At 39.2% G+C, this 14,417-nt stretch overlaps 2 protein-coding genes across 3 annotated transcripts in view; one reads left to right on the top strand and one right to left on the bottom strand.

The window, feature by feature from the left end:
• The window catches only part of fbln1 (fibulin 1), a 104,878-nt gene extending 91,465 nt beyond the window's left edge, over positions 1-13,413 (top strand). For both annotated transcript variants that reach the window (XM_069903529.1, XM_069903526.1), the window contains one exon: positions 11,483-13,413. In XM_069903529.1, coding sequence (XP_069759630.1) covers positions 11,483-11,622 — 140 coding nt within the window. In that variant the 3' untranslated portion in view covers positions 11,623-13,413. The remainder of the gene's footprint in view (positions 1-11,482) is intronic.
• LOC138745947 (structural maintenance of chromosomes protein 1B-like) overlaps positions 1-14,417 on the bottom strand; it is a 299,213-nt gene that overhangs the window by 213,849 nt on the left and 70,947 nt on the right. The window lies entirely within an intron of this gene.

Raw genomic sequence — 14,417 nt, 5'->3', positions numbered from 1 at the left:
AGAGAGGCAGCAGCATCCAAAGCCTGATCTGCCATTTGGAACTACGTGTCCTGAATCCAGAAGAACTTTCAAAGACAAGATTAGACTAGTATCCCACCTGAGAACCCAGAAATAGATCAATGGAATGAAGGCCAACATCCTTGCCCAGGAGGGGTAGCCACAGCGAAATGGCAGCAGAACAAATTTTGTCTGTAAAACTCCTCTGCCAGCCTTTGACAGTCTTTTCACCACCTTATTTGCCTATCAAAATTGACATCCTTGTTCAATTGTTCTGAATTTAGCTGGCAGCCAGAAATGACTAAAAATGAGAATCCATAAGGAGTCCCCATCAGCAAGGTAACAGGCCCTTTCAGCCCACAAGCCCATGCCACCCAATTACATTCGATTGACCTACACACCCAGTATGTTTTGAACAGTGGGAGGAAATCGCAGACACAGAGAGAACCAACAAACTCCTCACAGACAGCATGTTATTTGAACCCCAGTCCCAATTGCTGGTGCTAACTGCTACACTAACCGTGTCTTGTTATTAAATATTTTTTTTTAATAATAAGATAAGCTAAAACTACTTCAAAACATTTTAAATGACTAAAAAGAATGAATGAAAATGCGAACAATTGAAAATATTTTCAGCTTTCTTCTCATGACCATACAGTCATCATTCAAGTTCACAGTGTGACCTGGTGCAGCATCTGGGAGCAGATTACCCCACTTGCAAGCTGGGGAACACCAGCAAGTTCCTGCTTCACTGTAGAGCTTCATGGCGAATTTCACAAAGGAATTCAAACTTACCAGCACTTAGCATGGTAAATGCCAGAGGTTCAATGCCAAAATTTGGGCATTTACCAATAAAATCCAGGCTATTACATTTTTTAAATATACTGTTTGTGGCAGCCAAGAGATAGATTGTCCACAGTTCAGTGCAGCTATGCAAATGAAGAGATTAGGATAGAAGACTGTGATGGACATTATATAATAGAACAAGCTGCAGCATCTTAACTTGGTTTTTTATTTATTTAAGTTTTTAAAAAAATTTATTTTAAGTGTAAATGCAAAACTTACTTACTTAAAGTAGGGGTTCTTAAAGTAGCCTTTCTTGTGAGCTCAACTCAAGATAGAAGAATCAATCAAGTTCTTATTCTTGGGAGAGTACAGTCTTTCTCATATATTAATGTCAGTCTAATGCCTGAAGTGCTTTTCTAAAAATTCTTGCTGAATGTGCTCATGCTTGTCTGCTATGACCGCAATGCGATATTTGCATTATTTTTAGTTCTAACATAAGTATCTTTTATCAGCTCCTCAGACCTTGTTTCTCACAGCAAAGTAGTCAGCATTGATATTAGTTTCCCAGGGATTGCTTACAAGTCCAATATTCCATTCAGTTTTAATGCTGGTTTCTTATTTTCTGTCCAATCAACCTGACAATAAGCAAAGACATTCTGCTTTTGATCATACACAATACTTTCTGCTATCTTCTTAGTCTTCCTTTTGTAAAGTACAAAATCCTTCACTTGCTTCTTGTTGGTGTGAGAAATTGAACATTTATTCACAGAATCAAAATTCTACTCACTTCTATAATCATTCATTTAAATGTTATTATTTCAAGAACACAAGTCACTGGGACCTTTTTCTCCAAGCTTTTCAAAATAAGAATAATTAGTGTTACAAGCTAAATATTTATATTTCAATGGACTCTTTCCATGAGTACGGTTTTTGTTTTGATCTACCGATAAGTAGAAATTCTGTCTGCCCTGCAGGCAAGTAGCTGACCAACTTTCCAATGTATTCATGGATATCTTCAACATCTCACTCTGTCAGGGCGTGGTACCCACCTGTTTAAACTGGTGCCAAAGAAGAGTGTGGTAACCTGCCTAAATGTCTATCCACAGTGTTGAAGTGTTTTGAAAGGTTGTTGTTGAAGCACAAGTCATGTCTGAGTGGCGACATGGATCCGTTCCAATTTGCTAATCAGAGTTACAGATCTACGTAGAGCCAGTGGATCCCATCTCACTGGCTTTACCCAAACCCCTGGAACACTTAGACAGCAAAGGTGCATACATCAGGATGCTCTTTTCAACCTCAGTTCGACATTCCACACCATCATCCCCTCAAAACTGATCAGCAAACTCCAAGACATGGGCCTCAATACCCCACTGTGTAATTAGATCTTGGATGTCCTCACCTCCTGACCACAATCAGTGAGGATTGGTAAGAATTTCTCTTTTATAATTTCCATCAGTACCACAGGGCTGCATTATTAGCCTAACCCTAATGTTCCACTTGCTATACACCTATAACTGTGTAGCTTGGTCTGACAACAACACTATTGACAAAATCACTGATGATCCCATGGTAGTGGGTTGTATCAAAAAGGGGCGATGAGTCAACGTACAGGAGGGAGATTGAAAACTTGGTTGAATGGTGCACCAACAACAACCTTGCACTCAATATCATCAAAACCAAGGAGCTGATTGTTGACTTCAGGAAGGGAAAAACAGATGTATATGATCCAGTGATCATTAGGGAAATCAGAGGTGGAGAGGATGAAAAAATTTAAGTTTTTGGGAATCACTATCTCATAGGATCTTTTCAACACATTAATGGCATCAGTGCCTCTGCTTCCTCAGGAGTTTGTGGAGGTTTGGAATGACATTGGAAACCTTGGAAAGTGCGCTGACCAACTGCAGCATGGCCAAGTATGGGGAGAGTGCTGCCAAAGGTAGTGGATACAGCCAAGGACCTCACAAGCCTAACCCTCCCCACCAATGAGAAGATCTACAGGGAATGCTGCTGCTAGAAACCCACAGAAATCATCAAGGATCCACACCACCCAGCACATGCTCTGTATTCGCTTCTAGTAGCATCAGGAAAGAGGCATAGATGCGACAAGACTCACACTTCCAGGTTCAGGAACAGCTGCTACCCCTCCACCATCAGACTTCCCAACATCAAACTGAATCAGGAATTCTTTTAAGGACTCTTACTTTTGCACTTTATTGGTTTATTTTTCTCTCTGTGTTGCATAGTCAGTTGGTTTACATTTGTTTATTTGTTTACGTTTATATATCTTCTCGAGCATAGTTTTTTGCACTACCAGAAGGTAGCAATTCTGCCTCATCCACAAGAAAATGAACCTCAAGGTTGTATGTGATGTCATGTATGCACTCTGACAATAAATCTGAACTTCTAACATAATTCTCACCTGGAATTGCTGTCTCACTTTATAGACAGCCTCATTAGCACATAAGAATTTGACAGATTTTTTTTAACCCTTCGTGTGTGCTCTTTCATTCAATATTCCACGTCCTCATTCCATACTCCCATCACTATCTCATCTCCTTTAATATTCTTGGTTTTACAAAAAAAGTTATCAATCTAATTCTTAAAACTTAGTACTGACTGTCATCAATTACCAATTGACATTCAAGATTTCAAAGGAGTTCACCATCTTCTCTCCTGAAAGGCTTGGCATAATTTTTGGACAAAGCCTGCTGGGATGAATCAATCAGGTTCCCTTCTCTCTCACTGCAGTGAACTAGGATTCACTGGTAGTGTGTTGTGCTGGTGGCTGGCCCCGTCTTGGTCCCCATCTGCTCACTTACTCCCTGGTTTCCTGCCTAAACCAAAACCTTTCTGAAGACTACTGTGAGACCCTACCCTTAGTTATAAGCTATTAAAAGCGTTTGTTCTCCCTCCAGTTGTGAGAGCTTTTATTTGTGCTACACTCACTTATCAGGGTTTCTGAATAATTTACAGGAAAGAAACAGGACGTAAATGTGTTTATTTTCCACTTGAGCCACCTATCTATACCATACCATATCAGCTTAGTTTTCTATTGCCAATATGCTCTCTAGATAAAGAAGTTTCTCATAAATTCCTTTTGGATATTAATAACTATGTTTTGGATCCTACTTTTGAACTCCTTCATGTGTGGAAGAATTTTTCTCTGTATCTAGCCTATCAAATCTCATAATTTTAAAGATTTTTATGAACATCCTCAGTTTTAATAAGCAGGTGACTTGTTTTGGTTCTTCTATATCTATTTTGTTTTTTTGGGAACCTGAACTGTACAATGATTACAATGCCATCCATTCAAGGTTCCATGCTAATTTATGCTGATTGGTACTTTCAGAGATTTATGAACTTTATGTGGTGAAAGGCATTTGCATAGATGTATGGACTGGCCAGTCCGAACCTCCCTGACCTTCCCTAACTCTTTCCTTGGCTCCTCCCTGGATTTCCCAATAAAGGCTGGCGTGCCTGGACTTGCCCCCTTTGCTCCTGTTCCTGGAACCTGGCCAAGTAGCGTATCAGTAATGCTCTGGTTTTTGGTAATTAAAGCCACTTAATCACTCCATCATGTCGATGTGATTATTGTGTGCTTCACATTTAAGGTTATGTATCTCAATAACAAGTGTAGTTAAATGTTCTCACTATTCCAGACCTCAAGAGACCATGTAATTTCTGCTGACATTACACCTTGTCCTACTGTGCGATTGGGAGAAACAGGTTCAGGTCTAAATAATTAATGTTCTAAGTGGGATAATCTCTGTAAAAAGATGGTCACGCTGGTGTATTATGGCTCCTTATCTTCATTTAGATAGTAATCAATTTATTTCTAATGGTGTGTTCAGCACTTTGGATCAATGTGCATTGTGTTAAATGCGCTATATGAATAAACTACTGCTACAACTACATTTTAAATTCGGTGCCACGTGGTAGATAGAACATTGGATCTCCATAAATTGAATCTTGTGTGCATTGCAAGCTTAACTGGAACAACGTTTTTTATTGTAAATAAAGCAGACTGTGGTCTAATGTGAAATACATCCCTCTAGGTTTTGTCAATAGAAAACAGTTTACTGTGTCAAAGAAATGTTATGCTGAATGATGTGGGGTAAAAATTGCCATACATTTTAAACAAGACACAGGTAATATTTCAACAATAGTTTTTGTTTCTCCTTTAAACTGAATACTGTACATAATATCAGTAAAATACCTTGTATCATAATCAGAAGATTGTGTTTCCTATAGGTAGAATATTGCCCTATTGTCATAACAGAAGATAATTAAAAATACTCAATAAGTCAGGGATCATTACTAGAGAATTAACGTTTCAAATCAGTGTTGATTTGAATGAGTTATTCTGTTTCCACAAATGTGGTTGAGCTGCTAATTATTCACTTTATTTTCTATTTCCATATTAGGTTTTCAGGATCTGTAATATTTTTCTTCCATATTATAAATTAATTGTTGACAAGTTGCAGAAAGAATATTGTATTGTAAACAAAGAATTGTATGTTTTTTAAATTGTGGAACATCCTTTTAGTGAAATGCTATACAACAGAAGATTAGGTACAGTGGAAATTGCATATTATAACCATATAACTATTTACGGAGTGGAAACAGGCCATGTTGGCCTTTCGAGTCCGCACCGGTTCACTGATTTTGTGCGCCCTCTTCAGGCATTGGTCCCGGTAGATCTTCATTCAATAACGATGGGCGAATTCAATGCAGGTGGAATCTTATTGAAATTGAAAGCAAGATTGTTGTCCTGGCACCACACAACCAGATTCTTGATCTCCATCCTGCTTTCTGACTCGTGTGTATAGTGAATGCAAGGTGACAATAGCTATTTCACACAAGGAGATTCACCAGGATGTTGCCTGTTTTGGAGCATTTGGATGTAGGGAAGACATTGGGTGGGATGGATTTGTTTTCCCTGGAGCAAAGGAGACTGAAGAGTGACTTGATAGAGGTATACAAAATTAGAAGAGGCATGGATTGGGTATGTAGTCAGAATCTTTCTCCCTTGGTAGGGATATGAAAAATAAGAGGGCATAAGTTTAATGAATGGAAAAGAAAATTAAAAGGCAATATGAGGGGAAAATATTTTTACATGGAGAGCAGTTAATATCTAGGGAGGTGATAGAATAAAGTAGAATATATCCAAAGAAGATACAAATGTTTAAGGGCCATTTAGACAGGCACTTGAATAGGCAAGGCATGGAAGGATTTGGACCAATGAGGCTAAAAAGATTAGTTCATATTCAAGTATATTGTCATCCGATTGCATAATTACAACCCGATGAAACAGTGTTTTCTGGTCCTCCGTGCAAAACATACAGGTGCACAACCAGACACACATACAATCAAACAATACATAAGCAGGACAAGTATACATATATAAATATAAATAAATAAATAGATTTTGTTTAGTTAACCTTCGAGTCTCGGATAGTTAATGTGAGCAGTTCCTTTGGTCCTTCAGCATTCTCACTACCTGCAGGAAAAAGCTGTTTCTCAGACTGGTGGGGCTGGTTCTGATACTTCTATATCTCTTTCATGGCTGGAATAGTTGAAAGATGCTATGTGAAGGGTGGTTGATTGACCAAAAGGTCTACATGGTTGTGGTGGGTCAAGGGGCCTGTCTCTATACTGTATGACTATGACTCTGGTGAGACATGGTTGAGAATTAGAGATTTAATTTAATCTTGGGCTATCTGTGAGGAATCTTATCTCATTTTTTACTGTGTACTGTTTTACATATGGACTTAAATGACAATAAAGGTATTGTATCGTAAGGAGTTTGTACGCTCTCAGTGTCTGGGCACTCCTGTTTCCTCCCACCCTTCAAAATGTATGGTGGGGTTGGGGGGGTTGTAGATTATTGACTTAAATGACAATAAAGGTATTGTATCGTAAGGAGTTTGCACGCTCTCAGTGTCTGGGCACTCCTGTTTCCTCCCACCCTTCAAAATGTATGGTGGGGTTGGGGGGGTTGTAGATTATTGAGGTGTATTTGGGCAGCATGGGCCCTGTTACCATGGTGTATGTCTAAATTTAAATTTAAAATTAAAAAATTTAATGTGCTCTTTAAATTAGCTACCACTTTGTGATCTGACATATAACAAAGTTTGTACTTCCATTCTTGGACGTCGAAAGTTGGAAGGAAAATGAAGTTTGGAGCCTAGTATATGCAGATGCAGGACTGTAAATGAAATCTATTACATTATTAACTGTATCAAAGCTAAAAATAGAAATTTAGTTTCAATAGCGGCATAATTGGCTCTTCAGGAAATCCTGTTAATAAGCACAGAATGAAACTTGAAATGAAGGCTGTCAGTAAATGAACTTTGAATGGTGACTACATACAGAGATTTTTGAAATATGTTCCCATCTTTTGTGTTACAATAGGTATAAAATTATAACAGTAGGGGGCACTGCCATTTCACTTAGCAATCTAAATTCATTTTTTCTTAATATTTTAAGCTATTTCATGTTTGAATTCAGTATTTTCAAATGTTACATATTTACACATAGCTTTTTAATTATGAAACATTTTTATTATTTCCTTTGAAAAATACTTTTTTGTTCACCAGATTTGTTGCCCTTGGCAAATCCATAGGCAAATAAAATGCTATTTTATGCTAAATTTATGCTTAGTTTCTCTGATTATAAGCTGAATTGATTAGCGGAAATACTTGTGTGATCAGAGTATCTTAGAATATTAAATTGTTCTGTTTGATTTTATTTTAAACTTTAATTATAGTGAACATAACTCCATTGTCTCTACTTTTGTAACAACAATAGGCTTTCATTTGGATATCAACTTGGAAAATCTTTTCCATAGCCATCCCATGGTCCGACATCTTTGCAAGCCTAAGACATGGTTTATTTATGCCTACCGAGCAGATGTATGGTTTGACTTGCTTAGTTTCCCATTGTACTTTATGTCCCAGTTTATGAAACCAAGGATCACAAATCATTGGTGAAGATCTCTCCAACACATATTATTGGTGAAAGTTCCCTCATCTACTGATTTCAGTTTATGGTAAAACATCCACCTGCTCCCTGGTTCTGATCACTCGTGAAGATTTTTCCCCACCTGATCCTTCCCAATGAATCATTTCCCCGGCTTCTTATCTTCCTTTCTGACCTAATCCCCCACCACCTAGTTTACCTTCTTCCTCAGTGGCACATTTTCTATTCATTTTTAATAATATCCTAGGCCTTGGACTTAGCTACTTCTAAAAACTGCAGTGGGGAGCTCATGAACAAAACAATCTATATTTCCATGCATTAAAGTTTTTGGTCAAATGGTTAACAATCCACCAGATCAAAAAAAAACTTTAATTAACCACCATATATTATACTGCAACCTTTAGCAAGCTCACAATTCATTACACCACTCCTACTCTGACAATGGGTGTAGGTTTTGGTTTTATGCATAAGTGTAAGGTGGGAAATACTAAATTTGTGGAAATGTAAAGTGAGACAAAATGGCTAGTTCTTTTCAACCATTATCCCTGAAATTCAAAATTACCACAAGCATCCCATTACCAAATACCTTTGCAAATTCACAGATATAAAGTCATGTTATTTTCTCAAATAACTGTAGTAAATCCGTTAGAGACATTGGGGGAACATCGTGAAAATTCAACCGCAAAGACAGTCACAATGAAACATCTGTAATCCTTTCCTTGGGGCCATCATCATTTTGTATCCATTCTAAATGAACAGTGCAGAAAAGTACTTAAGTTGCTTTTTATAAAAAAAAACCTGAATTTTGGAATAGTTTAGAATTTCAACCCAGGTGAATGGACAATAGTGGATACTGTCTTAGACTGGAGGGTACTCTTTGAAGTACAGTATCTACTCTCAATATATGTTATTGACTTTAATCTACAAGTATGAAGACTGTAGCTATTACCACAATGTTTTCTTATGGATATCCCGATTGCTAATTGTTACTTAAAGTTGGGCTATATTTTTACTGAAATTAAAGCACTTATTGTAATTTTTTTTTAAATAGGAATTCATTATCATCTTTGTATTAAAATTTTATGTCTTTTTTAATTTAGACATACAGCAAGGTACAGGCCATGTCAGCCCATGAGTCTGTGACTCCCAATTTACACCCAATTATCCTACACTCTTGGTACATTTGGAAAGGTGGGAGGAAACTGGAGCCCCCAGGGAAAACCCATGCAGACATGGGGAAAATGTACAAATTTCTTACAGATAGCACAGGATTCAAACTCCTGTCCCAATTGCTGCCGCTATAAAGGCATTAAGCTAACCACTACGCCAACTGTGTTCTCATGTAATTTCATTCCAAAGCATTCTCAGTGAGGCGTTATGATGTTGGAAATAAAGGCAAACATCACAGGAAGAACTGATAAAGTATGAAAGTACCACTTACATTCAACATGTCTAGTACCATAGAAGGATAACTTTTTTGTTACAAGACATGCTCGGACATTTAGAGGATTATTATCTGAACATTTAATCTTCACGTTATTAATACGTACCCCTATTTTATGTATCTTGCATTATCTCATATTCTCTTTCTTTGGCTTGGCTTCGCGGACGAAGATTTATGGAGGGGGTAAAAAGTCCACGTCAGCTGCAGGCTCGTTTGTGGCTGACAAGTCCGATGCGGGACAGGCAGACACGATTGCAGCGGTTGCAGGGGAAAATTGGTTGGTTGGGGTTGGGTGTTGGGTTTTTCCTCCTTTGCCTTTTGTCAGTGAGGTGGGCTCTGCGGTCTTCTTCAAAGGAGGTTGCTGCCCGCCAAACTGTGAGGCGCCAAGATGCACGGTTTGAGGCGTTATCAGCCCACTGGCGGTGGTCAATGTGGCAGGCACCAAGAGATTTCTTTAGGCAGTCCTTGTACCTTTTCTTTGGTGCACCTCTGTCACGGTGGCCAGTGGAGAGCTCGCCATATAACACGATCTTGGGAAGGCGATGGTCCTCCATTCTGGAGACGTGACCCATCCAGCGCAGCTGGATCTTCAGCAGCGTGGACTCGATGCTGTCGACCTCTGCCATCTCGAGTACTTCGACGTTAGGGATGTAAGCGCTCCAATGGATGTTGAGGATGGAGCGGAGACAACGCTGGTGGAAGCGTTCTAGGAGCCGTAGGTGGTGCCGGTAGAGGACCCATGATTCGGAGCCGAACAGGAGTGTGGGTATGACAACGGCTCTGTATACGCTTATCTTTGTGAGGTTTTTCAGTTGGTTGTTTTTCCAGACTCTTTTGTGTAGTCTTCCAAAGGCGCTATTTGCCTTGGCGAGTCTGTTGTCTATCTCATATATAATCACACTAATTACATTTGTCATCATCAACTCATTCTCCTATCCTTTGTTCCTTCATAAAATATTTTACATTAATTGTCTTGAGTTTCTATTTCACCATGCTAGAGACATTAAGCAGGTTAGGCCACATTTTATTGTTCCTTCATCACTGTTGCATCAAAATCCTGGAACTTCTTACTCAATCACGAGAACACAACAAATACAACAGTATAAAGAAAAGGTACATGGTTGCCTTCTAAAAATAACTAAGGGCAGGCAATATATGGAATCTGTGGTGGTACACCGCCGGCCTACTCCAGGGGGCAACCTCTATACCTGCAGGAGTGTACCGCCGGCCTACTGCAGGGGGCCACCTCTGTACCTGCAGGAGTGTACCGCCGGCCTACTGCAGGGGGCAACCTCTGTACCTGCAAGAGTGTACTGCCGGCCTACTGCAGGGGGAAACCTCTGTACCTGCAGGAGTGTAAGGAGACAGGGCAACACCTGGCTGGCTGCCAATCAGTCGGCCTGAATGGATCAAGCCCCGCCCGGTCGGGTGTCAATCACCCTCCAGGATATAAGCCTGCGCCGGCCTCCTGAGGCCTCACTCAGAGTTGCTGTAGCCACAGCCAGCCTGGCTCTGTGGATTAAAGCCTGTTGTCCACTCTTTACCTTTGTGTGTGTCTGATTCTGGTGAACAGTGCCCCACAGAACCTTGCTATCATCATCAAACATTTTCCTTTTACTGAAAGCTGTTCTTGATTGATCACTTTCAATAGAATCATAGAAAGTCACAGCACAGAAAAACAGGCCATTCGTCCCTTTCGGTCTATGCCAACCAATAAAACCAGCTAATCCCACTGACCTACTCTCATTCCATAACCCTCCAGACCAGGCCTATCCACGTATTTATCCAATTTATTTTTAAAACTCAAGATTGATTGTGCATTCACTACATCATTCCACACTGCTACCACTGAATCTTTCATGACTGCAAATTAACACAACTTTTTAGGCTTTACCAATGAGTAAAATCATTCGGTCTGTTAATTTTCAGTAAATTGTACCTTTGTTCATGTTATGCCGAAGTAGTGACACTAAGTTCATATCTTGTTGTGTGTTTATTGATATGTTGCTTTATCAATACAGTTACTTGCAGAGAAACGGTGATAAAATCAAATTTATATCAAGTAAAGATTCTTGTCTAGAATAGCGATATCCTTCTCAAGTGTTGTTGACCCTGTGCTCAACCAGAAGAATCCTAAGTATTCAATCGAAGAAGACGACAATCTGTCTTGTAAATGGTGGACAAGCATTGAGGAGAACTTATGATTTTGTTGTTGGTGGCAATTACAAGTCAGCAATGTACAGTTACTGCATGTGTTCATCCTTTCACCTACAGGTGTCGTTCGAATGGTGAGGCCAATTGTTGGACCATTCAGTTCCATTTTAAAGCTGGAAATGGACTACTATATGTCACAGCAACTGACTCACCGCAACATTGTTTATGTTTACATTTATATCTCAGAAAATTGGTTCTAGAAGCTTTGTTCACAGAAAGACAACTCGCTGCAACCACATCTGTTTAAACACTGAATATTACAGGAGAAATACCATATTTCATCTCTGCTCCTCAAACACCAGCAAGAAGGAAGCTTAAAGCAAAGATGCATGCTTATGAAAGATCCACATTTGCTCTCAAACTTACACTTTGAATAAAAGTGTGAAAAAATAATCACTCAATCTATTGAATACTTTTCAAGAAACCAAACCCACAACAATTCGATTCTATTCAGGAGTACCAGTAAACAGAGGGGAGACCATTAAATGAGTGGGTGAACAGCTGAACAATGGTATACTATGACCCTGCACCAAAACAACAATGGGACACCCAAACATAACTTGCATTTGTTTTCTGTAACCAACTACTTTTGTTTATCTGTGATTTTTCAATAGCTTATACTATACTAAAACAGTAATGAGATGTTCAACTAAAATTGAGAAAAGCAATTTCTGGGCTAAATGGACCAGTGAGCATTATTCACTGGCTCTTCAAGTATTGGACATTCTAAAACCAGCAGCAGTGTTCTAAAGTGCTCATAGTTTGAAGCTACATGAAGGTGGAATTGCCCAAAGGGACATAATGAGAAAGCTACACCTAAAATTACACCCTATCATGGAGAAATTTTACACCTACATTTTGCAGTCTTGTTAACAAACAGACAAATGAGGAGGAGCAAAACCTAGAAGAAATTTGTGTGAACACTCAAGTATGTCAGAAAACAACAACTCTGTGTTTTAATCATATTTCCAAGCATGAAATGTAAAGTTTCAAGCCATCTAAATACTCATTTATCCTTAGTATGAACATGTAATCATGGAAGATAAACGGTTTTTCTGGCTTGAAACAGAAAAGTGCAAAGAAATATAAGTGTGTGACTCTTTAATCAAATCTCATCTGATGGTGCCATTTTAATTAGGCTAAATGCATTTGAACACAGAGGAATAACCTGGTGGGAAAAGTAGTACACAAAGTTTGTGCTTTCACACACAGCAAAACAAAAATGAGCAAGAGCAAGAATAAATCAGTGGAAATAACAGATAATTACATACATCACAGATTTGCACCTAATCTTTTGCCATAGCTACTTGCTTTACTTCTCTGGGGCAATTACACATGAAATTCCACTCCATGTTGTATCCAATTATGTTCAAGACAAGCAATTACCAGTACATGTACATGTAGATTAATATGCATGTCATTATGTGCAAACTCTGAACATAAGCAAAAGATTTCACGTTTAGTTTTCTATGATAATTGAAACAGATTTTTCCAGTGCTTGTTCGATCCTGTCAGTTGGATGAGTCAGTTTAAGTGTATGAATTGTCCATAAAACTTCCCATGCTGGTCTTTTAATCAAGTACAATATTATGTATCAATAGAATCCACTTTCTCAATTATTACATTATAAAGCGTTGCAACATATTTAACTCGAATTTAAGTGGGAAAAATAAAGGTACCGGAGGTTTTAGATGCTCTCCACTTAACATTTGGTTGTCGACTAAAGTTCCATTGCAAACAGAGTTTCACTGTTCAGACATGAATAATGGATAATGAATGTTCACATTTGCAAAAGAATTGTCCATGTAATACAGGAAATGCAAGACTCTGTAAATTTTGCAGTGAAACTATGGCAATTAGTGTGACTGAATCCTGTGTTATGATATTGTATGTTACCTTGAAGGGACAAACAATGAAGTGAAGATTTGCTTGTCTGTTCTTTGAAAGAAAAGGTCTAATGCTTATGTGCAAAGATTAAACTGCTAATCCAACATTTGTTGTTTATTTCATTTATTGCACAAATGTTTTAATGACTTTTGCTGATTAATATTTCCTTTCTCTCGCTGAAATAGATTATGCTTCCAGTGAGGCTGATGAGTACAGTGAGTCAAGCAAATGTTTTGTTGATTTGCCCCCAGAGATGCCCCGACAACTGATGTATCTGTTGAACAACCTGTCCTCTGCTAATAACCTGACAGAAGGAAACATTCTGTGATGAGTGGTGGGCAAAGGTGAAGAGAGGTGTGAAAAAAGTAGGAAAGTTGAGCAGAAGGGAATGATGAAGATGGGGTATCGAAGGGGCAAGGGGACTTTTGGTAGAGGGAGAAATGGCAAAAAATACTGCGTTGCAGTGCTGACAGTTCACTAATTCTGATGGAAAGTCATTGACTCCAATCATTAACTATGTTTCTCTTCACTGATTGCTGCCTGATCTGCTCGTTTATTATTTCTAATTTGCAGCAAGGTGTGATTGAGTAGAAGATTGTCCAGTTAGCCAAATGCTTTTCATGATGTTGTAGTGGCCTGCGGCTCGGGCCGACACAGGAAATGACCATCGAACGCAACGACTGGCAAACCATTGTGCAGGCTGAAACGCCTCTTTCCATAGGCCACTGACAGAGCGGTGAAACTGGCTAATCGGCCCCAGTAGATCGCAGTGGGCCCAATCAGGCCCTGGGCATCTGAGGTAACCAATTGGCAGCCAGCCCGCTCAAGCCACGTCCCGGTGGTGATGCGGTCGAGCTGTCCATAAAAGGCAGAACTGCCGCTGAATAAACTCAGTGTCGGATACCCTCTACTGGTGTGTGTGTCTTTCTTCTCCTGCAGATTCGAGCTACAGCCTTAGGGCTATAACCGAGAACTATAACCTAGCTGTAGCCATAGTAACCTCATTACAGTGGTGACCCCGACTGATCCAAATGGCACTTTGGACCTGAAGATGGAAGAGCAACCTGTGATCAACGCCATAGCATTGAAGCTGCCTGGCTTCTGGACA

The sequence above is a fragment of the Narcine bancroftii genome, chromosome 11 (genome assembly GCF_036971445.1).
Source record: "Narcine bancroftii isolate sNarBan1 chromosome 11, sNarBan1.hap1, whole genome shotgun sequence".
NCBI classification, from domain to species: Eukaryota; Metazoa; Chordata; class Chondrichthyes; order Torpediniformes; family Narcinidae; genus Narcine; species Narcine bancroftii.
Note: the sequence above shows the minus strand (reverse complement) of the source record. Positions and strands in the feature narration are given on the sequence as shown.